The following is a 14,389-nucleotide window of genomic DNA, read 5'->3' on the forward strand; positions in this document are numbered from 1 at the left end:
TGCAGGCTTAGCTCAGAACGTTTTTATAAAAACGGCTTTCCCAGAATCCCCTGCTGCCTTTCATGACCTATTGAGTTAAATGTTACATTCCAAGTCATGATCTAGAAAACACAGAGGGCAAATCTACCATAATGCTGCTCTCATGACCTCTGGGTTAGAGCTTACAGTTATCCTAGGAAGTGTACGGGCTAAAAACAATATAACCACCAGATGACAGTATAACACAAAATATATGCGCTGTAACAAAACGGTTTTTCAAGCTTTGACATAATTCTAGCCACCAATCTTTGACTCTTCCAACTCATAGTCCGACTCATCCTTCTGCATTAGAGAGGAGGGAAATGGGACACAATAGGCCGATGCAATACCCGTGCGGGAAAAATGGGCACTCACGACTGAGCGCTCGCCTTCCTAACGCCCGCCCATCCACCTCTCTCGGGTGAGCGATGCAGTAGGCTAATGAGTCACCGTGTTAAAGAGGAGGCTGTAGGGGAAACTCTGCATCCCTAGTGCCTCCTCGGCATCGGGCACCCAAGAGAAGTGGCTGTGCGCAGGTTAGGGAAACGGACGCTCAATTTTGCAAGCACAGCCACGGGTAAGGGAAATGGATGCTCGTTAATTGAGCGTCCCTTTTCCTAACCTGACTGCCGTCAAGGCATATTTTTTAGTTTTTAATTTTATTTTTCGCGTTGCTGCTTTCTGTGGTTCCACCGACATAATATCGCTACAATATCAAGTCAGAAGAACTACTACAGAAAATCAGTGCTTTCCGCTTTTCTTTTAAACTTTTGGGTCTCCTCAAGTCTCAATGCCAGCTCTGGGGCTGGCATTCATTTTTGAGGGATAAAACATGTGCATTAGGCACACGGTTATTTTTTACATAAGGGGGGGGACTAGCTAATGGCCTCATCAACGTGGCTTTTACATGCGATGAGCTCGATTAGCTACGCGCTGCTATGTCGCGCGTTTTGGATGCGCTGATCCCCCTTATTGCATTAGGGGTTATTGACGCGAGTCCAAAGCACGGGTTAACCTGTGCGCCAGCCTGAGCACAGGGTATTGCATGGGCCTGAAGGAAAGCGAATGGAAACTCCAGCAGTACTGACCAGGCCAGGTTTTCGACGAGTGTCTATACGGAGAAGCTGATTTAACGACACATTTTCCACGAACGCCAGTTGAGAGTGGAGAAAAACAAGGTTACATTGGTAAAAGCAAGAATCGTATGCTCTGAAGTAATGGAGCAAGGCGATGGCGGAGGCACTGGGGAGAGGGGGGAGAAGCAGCGGGTGCAGCCGCACTGGGACACCCGGGTGGCGAGGGGAGCGCCTGTGCAGCTCGGTCCACCCCCACCCACGTTGCTCAGATCGACTGATCACAGCGGCTGCTCTGGTTTCTCCCCTCCCCCCCCCCCCCCATGGTTCTTGTCATGAGAGGGGGCCTCCCCCTGAACTCATCATCTGAAGGGGGGAGAGGGGGAGTCAACTAGACTTGAAGCAAAGCCCAAGTGATTATCATCCCACGACTGTAACACATACAGAAGCCAAGAACCTCACTTTCACAACGTGACCTTTGCCAATAGAGAGGCACCGTAATGCTTTATGAATGAAGGATTAAGTATATTATCTTTATTTCAGTTTTCCTACTGGAGCAGGCTAACCCTTGTAGAACCTGTGCATCATTCTCCCCAACCCCCCTCCCCAAATTATAAAAGCATGACGTTGTCACAGTAGCAGAATTGTGTTACGCTTACTGAGTGTCCCACAAAGGTTGATTTATCCTGGGCTGCACTCCCCCCACCTGCTCTCGCTTGCGGAGATCACGCTCAACTCGTTAACTAGTTTTCTTTATTCTTTTTTCTTTTTTTTTTATAGGGGGCTTCGGTTATCCGAATGCTGTCCGAATTCATGACAGAGGATGCATTTAAAAAAGGATTAAACGTAAGTGCCTCCCATATGTAATGCAGAACCTTCCAGCAGTCCACTGGCAACACTACACCTGAGACCGAAAATGATCCCCTTCCCCCTCCCCCCCCCCCCCCTGCAGTTATATGATGCCATAATATTGTATGTAGGAATACTATTTGAGATGTATAGAGTGCCTTATATTCAAACAGCATCCCAAAGTATTTATTTATTTATTTTATTTATTTAGCACTTTTATATACCGATTTTCCAGTAACAGAATTACTAATCAAGTCTGTTTACATTCAAACAATAACCATGACAAAAAGTTGTCTTACAAGAAACAGGGTGATTCAAAACTAGGATACAAATAACTGGGGAATAAACAACATAAAATAAAATAGATAAGACGCCTAATGTAGGCTGGAGTTAAGACCAGATGTTAAGTGTAGGACAAGGTTTTTTGAGATTTGACTGCATAGAGATAAATAGATAGAACGTTCTCTTGGGGGGGTTATCTTTGGAAGGGATCATTGGCTGAAATACAAATAAGATACTGAAGTTATGAGAATGCTTGGTTGAACAACCAGGTCTTGAGTCTTTTTTTAAATGTGGTTGGGCATTGTACTAGTCTGAGGTCTGATGGAAGAGAGTTCCAAAGTTTAGGACCGGCAGTGGAGAAAGCTCTTTTACTTAATGCTGTCTTGATTGGTGGGGGCCTGTAGATTGTCTCTATATGCTTGTCTCACCGGTCTGGCGGAGGTACGAGGTTGAAGTGGGATCATGAGTTTGAGTGGGGTGATGTTATGTATTGCTTTGTGGATTGAGGAGAGGGCTTTGAAATGAATTCTGAATTTGATGGGTAGCCAATGTAGGTTCTTTAAGATGGGTGTTATATAGTCTCTTTTGTTTGTTTTGGTTAGAATCCTCGCTGTGGCATTTTGCAACATCTGTAAAGGTTTTGTGGAGTTAGCGGGTTTACAATTATAAAGTACTTTATAATTATAAAAATTATAATTATAAAAATTATAAAGTACTTTATAATTTTGAGCTTCAGAAAGATACATATGGAGTGGAAAGTCGAGCTTCCAGTTTTAATGCCTCATATACAGTATGTGGCAGCTTCCAAAGGGCTGAGAGAAGAGGGAACAAGGACCACATCAATCCCATCAGTGTCCGATAGAGGAGTCTAGGCACTGAAAGTCATGCTAAAGGGTTTTACCTTGCAACGTGGGATGCATTCAAGTATTTTCCATCTTCTATTTCTACAGGTGACTGAGTGAGGGGGCAAAATTGCACCGGGTGTATTTGAAAAGGTCACATGCACACGCTGTTTCATGTACACACCCTGTTTCATCTACATACCCTGTTTTGTGTACACGCACTGTTTTGTGTACACGCACTGTTTCACGTACACACGCTGTTTCATCTACATACCCTGTTTTGTGTAAACATGCTGTTTTGTGTACACGCACTGTTTTGTGTACACGCACTGTTTCACGTACACACGCTGTTTCATCTACATACCCTGTTTTGTGTAAACATGCTGTTTTGTGTACACGCACTGTTTTGTGTACACGCACTGTTTCATCTACATACCCTGTTTTGTGTACACGCACTGTTTCACGTACACGCACTGTTTCACGTACACAAGCTGTTTCATCTACATACCCTGTTTTGTGTAAACATGCTGTTTTGTGTACACGCACTGTTTCACGTACACACGCTGTTTCATCTACATACCCTGTTTTGTGTAAGCATGCTGTTTTGTGTACACGCACTGTTTTGTGTACACGCACTGTTTCATCTACATATCCTGTTTTGTGTAAACATGCTGTTTTGTGTACACGCACTGTTTCACGTACACGCCCTGTTTCACGCACACACACTGTTTTCCTCCAAGCTAAACAAACACCCAGGAAAGCTTCCTTTTTAACCCAATTAAAAGCTTGTGTGCTATGAGACCCTGTGCACACATTTAGCCGGAGAGAGGAGGGCACATTTCACACAGACCCCCTTGCCTGGGTTTGGAAATTGTGCATATACATAGCTCTATCTGTATGCAGTGGAGGTGGTGCATGCAGTTGTATCTCATACATATGCAGTGTGGATATCTTGAAAACTCGACCGGTGTGCAACCCGCAAGGACTGGCGTTGCCTACCCTGTATTATACCATAAAGTTTTATATACTCTTTCAAGGCAATAGGGGTTTTTTAATCTTTGAAAGTTACCTGGTTCAGGTTTTGTTCCTTTCTCTGTCTGCCCTAAGCAGAATGGGCAAGGCTCCGTGCCATATTTATTTTAAAACTTTTCTATACCGTCGTTTGGTGGGGACCGTCACAACAGTTTACATTAAGGCACATAAAAGTAATGATAATAGAATTTGTCCGTTTACATAGGTGCCATAAGGTTCGGTAACATAGTTTGTGATCAATGTTAATTGTTAAATGTAATGAATCATGTCCAAGTCTCTCTATCTCGGTTTTGAGTACAGAACTAACTTTATAATTGTATCTTGTCCTTTAGTGATGGTGCGCTCTCTATTAAAAAACTACACACTTAGTGAGTACAGCAGTGTGTGTGGGTGTTTTAATTGCTCGTGCTTTGCCTGTCCCTGGTTTCTATTCTCCTTTCTCTTTCTGAAAAGCTTGTTTAAAGAGCCAGGTTTTTAACCTTTTTCTAAAGGTTTTGCTGTATCTTTGTAATCTTAACTCCAAGGGCATGGTGTTCCATAGTATGGGTCCTACCAATGATAGCACCCTCTCTCTTACTTGTGTTAGTCATGCTGTTTTGACTGATGGAATAGGCAGGAGTGCTTTGTTTGCTGACCTTAGGGTTCTATTAGGGATGTGTACTCGAAGGGCTGTATTTAACCATTCTGCGTTTTCGTTATGTATTAACTTATGTATGGTGCACAGTGTTTTGTATTGAATTCTTTGTTCAATGGGAAGCCAGTGTAGTTCAGCCAGTGTTTCAGTGATGTGATCTCTTTTACTTTTGCCAGTTAAAACTCTTGCAGCTGAGTTTTGCAAAACCTGTAATGGTCTTAGTGAGGTGTATGGTAGACCCAGTAGAAGTGCATTACAATAATCAGTAGAGAGGCAGAACTCTCCCAGAGATGGGGGCGGGAATTTCCTGGTGCTCATTAGGAGGGGTACACTGTCTTGCATCTGACTGCAGCGCTGCATCCCATCATCAGTTAGGCTTGTGTTGAATTAAAGACAACGACTAATGCAAACTTGAAATTATGAATTCCCAATCAAGTGGATGGTTCCCTGATTGCACTTTGCACTGCCATACAGAGGACCAGCGTGTGGTCCCTATTCCAGGTCTTCCATTTCCCGGGTTGGCCAGCACTGGGGATGCTGCAGAGGCAGCGTTCACAGCACCCGTGGAAGGGTAAGTGAGTCTTAGCCATTGCTCAACAGTGACACCTACTGGCTGAACTTAGAGTGCAAGCATATTGGGCTGTGTAGAAACTGCAGTCTGTAGCCTCCTGGCTAATGGCAATCACAGCACTGACTGGGCTAGTGGTACCCAAATGTGTCCTGGGGGCCCCCCTGCCAGTTGGGTTTTCAGAATATCCGCAATGAATATGCATGAGATATGTTTGCATGTAATGGAGGCAAAGCCATGCATATTCCTTGTGGATATCCTGACAATCTGACCATCTAGGTGTCTCCCAAAGGCTGGGTTGGGTACCCATTCCCTAGCCCAGTAGAGGTTGGTTCTGATTGATCTGGAAGCTCACAGGAGCAGAAGGAAACTGCTGGAAATACAATAAATAAATAAGTAAGTAAGTAATGAGCTAAATCAGCTTTCTTGTTACCTTCATGCAAGCAGGAAAATATTGCTATAAAAATGTGAGCATTCTGCAGGCTGCATGGGAGATCGGTTGGGATTCTGAACTTGGCTCCCTGATCCTTTGGTCGGCTGGGGCTGGGGACACTGCAGAGGTCCCTGTGAGGAAGGGGCGTCCTGACGCCTGGTATATAGCTAACGTGCCCCAGACTGAAGGGAACAGGGGCCTGTGCCTCTTAGGCAAGTACCCGTTGCTGTGACAGCCAAGTGAGGGAGGGTAGGGGGAAGGCGGATAACACAACAGGGAAAAAAACCACAGTAGCCTGCTGGAGCCAGAAGCCCAACATAGAGCAGTGGGAACTGCCAGGCCAGAAAATCATTGAAAGAAAAATGTCGCAAGGAATAACAGAAAATGGCAAACCTGCTAAAAACAACACTGTAATGGTGAACCATGCTTATCTTGAAATAACCTTTTTTTTTATTTCTTTTAATTTCACAGTCTTACCTCACTACATTTTCGTATGGGAACACCATTTACAGTGACTTGTGGACACACCTGCAAAACGTAGGTACTGCACCTGAGGGCCTATCCTTCAGGTCCTCCCTTTTGTAGTTTGGTTGCAGGGTGCATTAGAAAAGGAAACAGCGACTGCACATGTGGGCCACTCAGGAAGGAGATACCAATGGTCTCCAGCTATCCAATTATTTTATTTTATTGTTTTAATAAAAATCTGATTCTTTTTACCATGGTGGCTGGAGCTACCTAGTGCTAATTAAAATGATGACAGGATTTGCGTGTTTGAACGTTTATCATTTCTGGCCAGATACATAGACTGGACAAAACTTGTTGGGCAAACCTTTGTATGATATTTTCTGTTAAGTTTTAGTTTGCTTTTCCAGAAATTGCAGGAAATTAAAACCTCGACCAAAAAGAAGCACTCTGCAAAATGTTGCTGGCTTTTTGCACTTTTTCTGTCTTGCTTGTGCCCTTAGCGTCGTCAGCATGATGCTGTGACCCAAACTTGGCTTATTGTCATGTGACCCAAGCTAAATGGGAGCTGTAGCTACCCCCTGCATTCTGTTTCTCAGTGGTGCAGCACACACTGTAGACACTTAGCTGTACTTCTTATAGAACGTGGCTACAGACTGGCATATCACCAGCTGTTGGCGACACTCATTAGAGTATGGGGACAGTATAGTTCATAATATAGTCAACTGTTTTAATCAGGCTACAATGCAAAACATTGACTGTAGGCAGGTGCTGCTTGCAATCTTTTTTTTATTATTATTATTATCTCACACCTATCTTGGACACTTCTTTGATAACCGGAAAGTTCCATCATGGAATTCCAACATGGAGCAGTATTTGGGATCCCTGGAGAAATCCATGCCAACAAATCAAGCATCTCCCAAGGCAGGATTTGTTTATTTAAAATCTTTTAGATACTGCTGATAGTAACAAAGCCATTCTAGGCAGTTTACAATTAAACGCACATTGTAAAAGATAGCAAACCCAAGGCCACAAAAAAAAAAACAAAACCTCAAAAGCAATATATTAACTATTTCAGATTTAAAAATTAACAAAAAACTATCAGAAAAAAAAAGAACCTTAAGCTTTTTATGAAAAGGCGAATAATCCTCAATTTTCCACGGTTCTAATGTTAAGGCATTGTAAAGCATAGGCCCTGCAACCGAAAACCCTCTGAGGCAGGTAGATGGGAGCGGATCAGGATTGTTATCTGCGGAACATAGGGAAAGGCAAGGAGCATCCAGCAGCGAACGAGAATGTCATAATAATCAAACTCTCCTGCTAATGCCTTCCTCCCTCATAGGCAGTGAATGCGTCAAGCAATCTACCCAAATCGATAAAGGAAATCATGGACACGTGGACCCTGCAAATGGGCTTCCCTGTGGTAACAGTGAATACAGCCAACGGCAGTGTCACCCAGGAACATTTCCTTCTTGATCCTAACTCAAAGCCTGAGCGCCCATCACCATTTAAGTAAGTATAGGCTGCAATCGCTATGCTCGCTTTATTTATTTGGTGTATATGGTCCAATACGTTAATATGTACATTGGCAGCGATGGTGCTCTCTTGTGCAAAACTTATGTGCCATCGCAGTCACGAAGAGGAATGAATGAATATACCTATGTTGATAACTATAAATATATTGAAAACTGCATTTTTAAAGAAAAATTACTTTTTCTGAAATTTTCTGGGATCAGTCTGGGTTTCTCTCCTCCTGCTGCTTTGTCAGCAGACTTTTCAAGGCTTCTTTATAGATGCCAGTAGAGGGGCAGAAAGCTCCCCGGGCTCTCTTATCCCAAACTTACAGATAAAATAGACAACTTTTTCGAAATGATTTGTTTTCCTTGTAAAGATAGACTTGGCTACAATGCTACAGTGTATTCCATTTTCAATTAGACCTTTATTAAAAAGTTGTTTAATAGGTATGACTTCTGACACCTATAGAATCGAGAAATTAGGAATCATACCCTAGTTTGAATCACCATTTTATTTATTTCCATATTTGGAAATGTATAGGCCACACCATCCCATGTTCTGGGCAGCGTACAAGAATTATACATTCATAAAGTATTATAAAACAATTAAAAACAATAAATTACCAAAACAAATATAAACAACTGAAAAATAAAAAACAATACAATAATAACAGAAACAGACATGAGCTATTCCTAATTTAAGCAAATATGAAAATGATGTTTTTTATATTGTATGCTTACTTTTACGCCATGATGATGGAACATGAAAAGCATTAATAAAAGGCCTGGTGAAACAGATATGTGTTTTCAACTGCTTCTTGAACATCTTACTGCATGCCGGTAATAGGTTTCATAAAATGGGGCCAGTTATTGAGAACAGCTTCTCCCTTAACTTGCCTCTTACACTTCAAACAATTGTATTGTTAAATAAAAAAACACTTTGGTCTTCATTTGTTGTAGTAGCAGCTTCATTTTTACCATTTTCTATGCCCTGTCTCTGGGCATCTGAGCAGCTGTCACCTGTAACAACTTATGTCTGACTAGTAGGTAATGGAAAGGGTAGTTATTGTGCATCAAGGGTAATTAATGATGCATTGGCAAGCAATGACAGTTCCACACCACTAAAATATTGTGTTGATTGAGAGTTAGGAGAATGTATGATCATGTTGAGTGGGATTGATTTCACACTACAGTAATGATAACATTTTTTTTTTTAACATTTATAGTTATAAGTGGATTGTACCAATCTCATTGATGAAAAACGGAATACAAGACCCTAGTTATTATTACTGGCTGCAAGATAGTTCAGGTATCTATTGCTTGTTTATTGAAAACAAATATGTGTTATCGTCGTTTATAGCTGTGCAGTTCAGAGATACTTTACAAAACAATGTTTACCCAATGTCATGCTACATTCATCAATGAGCAATTCCTATACTGCACCATGATCTATGGGATTTTCTAGAATTACATTAGTACTACAATCTCGAAAAATAGGGGTATTGCCATTACTGGATAACTTATTGCTATAGCTCCTGGGCCACCCTGGTACCATCATTCATGGTTTTTCCAAATACCACCATGCTGGTCTATGATAGGTCCTCCACTGATGAATTATTCTAGACTAGTCAAACCCCACCATCTGAGGGAAATAGCAATATTATGATTCCCAAGATAACCTGCCAGTACCGTCCAGGAGATTTGTCAGCAATACCACCCACAGCTTGTCTCACATAAAGCCACTGTCCCAGACATAGCTCACTATTAAATTCAAACAAATTGTTGAACATTTCCTTCTGATAACCGTTCTCTCAAGATCAGTTCTGTAGGCTGTAAAAGAGGAGCTCAATTCCTAATAAAACATTCTCTCTTTTTCTCTGCATGTTTTCAATAGCGACTGACAACATCTTTCAAACATCTGACTGGCTCCTGGTCAATGTTGATGTGAAAGGATATTACAGGGTTAATTATGACTCTGCGAACTGGCAAAGGCTTCTTGGGCAGCTGCAAACGAATCACACAGTACGTTCCCAGATTTGTGGGTTACTTATACCTAAGAACTTCAAGATTCGTAGATGATCATCAACCTTTACTGTTCTGGTGATGATTTGGGATGGCGCTATCCCGGGGAAGCATGCGCCGGCACTTACTCCTGCTCCATCGAGTGGATATGTTCTTAAACAAAAAGATCTAGGGTAGTTAGGGTGGGTTTAGGGGTCGGGGAGGAGAGGGGAAAAGGGAGGAAGGCTACGCAGGGGGATAGGGAAGTTCCCTCCTATATTGGCGTGGACTGGGAGGGAACAAGGGTCGGCATACCAGTGTCGCTGCGCGGCTTTTACAAATATTTCCCCACCCTATGCGCGAGTGGCGACCCTTGCGCTGATACAAAATCGGACGCGCGGGTATCATTTTATAACATGCGTGCGGCGACGTGCGCATGTTATAACATTGGTGCGTCCCTTTGAAAATCTCCCTTCATGTGCGCATATACACGTGTATGTTGTAAAACGGCCGCGTCCCTAGGAACGAGCCGGCACACGCGTGTACATGTGCGCCCGTGTGGCTGTTTGAAAGTCATCCTCTCTCTTTCTTCTTTGTCCTGTTTTCTTTTTTCTTTGGTGTTCAGGGCAGTGCCTTGATATTCTTTAATTCCTTAAAGGCAGTTAACAGCAAGTTTCTCTACTATTAGCCTTTTGGTTAGAGGGCTGGCATATAATTCTAAGGAAATGTAAAGTTATATTTTTCTTACTCAAGTGAATTTGCAAATAGGAAAAATGGGTTTTTTTTCCCCCCATGAAAAATCTAGTTTGCAAAATTCTGAAATGTATATTTGTCATGGACTCGATGGCAGAATGCATGTGATCTGCAGAAATTGGAAGCTCATCAGATCTGCAAGCAGCCTGCAGCAAACAGATTGCAAACAGTCTGAAGCATTCTGCAACTTTCTGTTCTTTTCATCAGTAACGTTAGATGACGCGGCATGCACATTTTAAAAATAAATAAATACAAAACATGAGCACAAGAATAAAGTTCTGCATTTCAATAGTGATCTTTTAATAGCATGGACCCTCTAAATTCAAACTAAATGAATTATACAATTTCCCTTTGCTCTGGTTTCCCAAATCTTTCATTAGGTCCATGTCTTATACTAATTGTGTGTGTGTGTGTGTCTGTCTGTCTTCTAGGCCATTCCGGTACTTAATCGAGTTCAGATAATCGATGACGCCTTTAACTTAGCAAGGTAAGTGTTTCTTCTGAAAACTTAGTGTGCCTTGCAAACAGCAAAACCAGTTGAAACGTCCGACAACTGACCCGAACTTGGACAGTGATGTGCATTTTAATGAGCTCACACCTATCTGGGTTTAAACTATTCAGAAATGGGTCTCCCACGCTGGATTCCAATGCTACCCTAATTTGCGCATTCTGATTCATTAAAGGCTATTCAGATGCCTCTGTTCATTTAAATCTATGGCAATCTGCCTTCAGAGCAGCATTGGAAAAGATGGAATATCACAAGTGGCTAAATAAATAATCTTTGAGCTGGAATGACGGGCAACGACAGGCTTCATGCTAAGTCCTAATGCTTAGTGCAGCACCAAGAGATCTGTGACTCACAAAGAGTCCGGATTTTTTTTTTGATCCATCTCGACTTCCATTGCTTCAAGACCCAGAACCAGCATTTCCTCCTGCACAGTCCCTCTGCATTCCTTCAGACACATTCCTGCTGAAGCTCAGTAAAAGCGCAGTATCTTATCTTACCGCAGGTGACACGGCAGTCTTCCTGCATGTTCCTGGGTCCTGTCTATGTTGTGGAGGGTCTTAGACGGGTGACTTCATTGCCCCCCTGTTGTGCAAAGGCAAATTTGTGATGCCCTCCACCTCACAAGCTGCTTCCAGGAGGAAGTGCAAGCCATTGTATAAAAATTAGACTTTTCTGGATTTTTGTTTGTTTATTTGTTTATTTATTTATTTATTTGTTGAGTTTTATATATCGTCATTGGGTAAAGCCATCATAACGGGTTACAAAATTTAAATTGTAACTCTCTTAACAATTGTGCAAAAGTATAACAATGTGCATATTAAACAGAGGTTAAACATTTCAAGTGCAGAAAGTATCATTAATTGGGAGGAGGAGGGATTGTTTGTCCTGGTTGGAGAGAAGTTATTTTGAGGTTTTTGGATGAAAGTTCGATTGGGAGTTAGGATGTTCAGAAATATGAAGGTCAGTGTAGAATTTGCAGAACAGCAATGTTTTTAGGTCTCTTTTGAACATTTTGAGATTGGGTTGGGTTCTCAGATCTTTTGGTAGGGAGTTCCGAAATTTAATGTGTGTGGCCACTATGTGATTTCCAGTTTGCTTATGCTCATTACTAGTTAAAAGTCCATTTGTCTTACACGCTTATGCTGCATAGTGAAAATAAATTATTAAATGCAAAATGAATTCTGTACAGGAGCAAACCTGTTTTCACTTATATATAATATAGAAATAAAATTACTGTGAAAAAATAATCTGATGAAGCTCTTTCCATTTCAGTCTATTGAAATATTTCAACACTATTGAATATAAGGGGCACTCATATGTGTAATTAACAATTACTAAAGTATAATAACTCTTATATTGTTCTTTTTCACTATAGTAAAATCATGGCCCCCCCCCCCCTAAAAATGTTTTAAGCTTCTTTTCTATTATAATGCTCCAAAAAATAAAAAACAGAGGATAGTTTTCAAACTACACGTGATGCATATACCCGTAAATTATAAAATATGCATATCTTTACCCCAGCACATTCGCACATATGAATGCTCACACGTGAATACATGCAATGCATTGAAACAGTATATATCAGTGCATTGAATGTGCGTACTTTTCCTACCTATTTTTAAAATGCACGCATGTATATTTTATGCGCAAAAATTAAGTAGAGCCTATTTGCGTAAGTTGGCAAATTTTAAAACATGCATGCATACATGAAATTAACCAGTTTACCAATTACTTCACCAGTTTGCTCAGTCCTTCTCCAAGTCATCAAAACCCTCCTGGGTCTCCCTTCAGTTCACCCAGACCTCCCACCCAGCCAATAATACACAAGTCTGATATCAATTATTCAAGATAATTACCAGGAGTAAAATTAGATAAGTTGCCAAATCTATGCACATAAATCTCTTAAAATAGCAATTTAAGAGCATAAATGATGGCTCCGCCCCAGAATGCTCCTAGACAGCTGCCTTTTTATGCGTATATATATATATGTGCTCATGAAAGTGAAAATATGTGTGGATTTTTTACTTTTATAAAATTCTAGTTACACAAGTAGAGGCTACATATGCATCCATCTGCTATTTTTTTTACTTTATTCAACTTCAAATCATTTACATGAAATAAGGCAAAAGAAATAATGATACAATAAACAAATGCAATACATCATGATATAACAGCAATAGGCAAACCATTACAAGTCCCCATCAAGGGAGATCAGAGAGAGAAAAAGTAAGAAGAAAAAAAAATTAAAAATGAGCTAAGCAAAATGGACTAAACAAATTAATTGATGTACCACCCTCCAAGTCTAAACCAGCTAATGGAGCCTTGTTACACTTATCCAAAATGAACTGTCCGAGATGCAAAGGATCAAAAGACACAAATTTAAGCCCTTGAAAGAAAACCACACATTTACAGGGATATTTTAAGCCCAGCATGCACCACAATCGGGAGATTTGCGTGCATGTGGGACATGCGTGACTCCAGTGGACTTTAAAAGTCCCTTACATGTGTGCGCATCTCCTGATGCATGTGGGTGCTCTGTGGTGAGACCAAGAGATATCCCTGAAAATACGTACGTGCCTGGGTGCATGTTCAGGTCCAATGCCACTTAACGTTACTTCTGCTACGGAGGTGTAAATTAAAAAAAAAAACAATTTAGGGTCCAGTGATCGCTATATAAAGCGGTTTGATATAAACACTGGACCAGTACCGAACAATACTGGAATGAGGATCCTGGACTTCAGAAGAGCTGACTTCCAGAAAAATGAGTGATTGTGTTAAGGAAGTTTTGTCAGGAGCAGGCAATTTAAGAGGTACTCATGACCTATGGACAACAATAAAAAGGAACATTGCGATTTATAATTTATATTCTTGTTCTGATCCTTTTGGCAAGAAATCCACTTGCATTTATTGTAGCTCCTTGGTGCGTAAACGCAACTCTCTGAAGGGTGACCAAAATGAAAAAGGGGATGGAACGATTCCCCGATGAGGAAAGACTAAAGAGGTTAGGGCTCTTTAGCTTGGAGAAGAGACGACTGAAGGGAGATATGATAGAGGTTTATAAAATGAGTGGATTGGAATGGGTAAATGCGAATCTGCTGTTTATGCTTTCAAAAAGTACAAAGACTAGGGGACATGTAATGAAATTACCAGGTGATACATTTAAGACAAATAGGAAAAAATACTTTTTTACTCAACACATAACTAAACTCTGGAATTCATTGTCAGAATATGTGGTGAAAGATGTTCATCTACCTGGGTTTAACAAAAGTTTAGACAAGTTCCTGGAAGGAAAGTCCATAAACCATTATTAAGGTGTATGTGGGGCTATTCACTGCTCATCCTTGGGATAAGCAGCTTGGAATCTATCAACCTTTTGGGATCCTGCCTGGTACTTGTGACCTGGATTAGCCACTGTTGGAA

The 14,389-nt window shown here is 41.2% G+C and overlaps 1 protein-coding gene across 1 annotated transcript in view; it reads left to right on the plus strand.

Moving 5' to 3' along the window:
• The window catches only part of LOC115074789 (aminopeptidase N-like), a 49,288-nt gene that overhangs the window by 17,145 nt on the left and 17,754 nt on the right, over positions 1–14,389 (plus strand). Inside the window, exons 8-13 of the mRNA XM_029574612.1 lie at positions 1,872–1,937; positions 6,203–6,268; positions 7,536–7,705; positions 8,934–9,016; positions 9,602–9,729; positions 10,893–10,948. Of these exons, the coding sequence (XP_029430472.1) occupies positions 1,872–1,937; positions 6,203–6,268; positions 7,536–7,705; positions 8,934–9,016; positions 9,602–9,729; positions 10,893–10,948 (569 nt within the window). The remainder of the gene's footprint in view (positions 1–1,871; positions 1,938–6,202; positions 6,269–7,535; positions 7,706–8,933; positions 9,017–9,601; positions 9,730–10,892; positions 10,949–14,389) is intronic.

This window comes from Rhinatrema bivittatum, chromosome 13, assembly GCF_901001135.1.
Source record: "Rhinatrema bivittatum chromosome 13, aRhiBiv1.1, whole genome shotgun sequence".
NCBI classification, from domain to species: Eukaryota; Metazoa; Chordata; class Amphibia; order Gymnophiona; family Rhinatrematidae; genus Rhinatrema; species Rhinatrema bivittatum.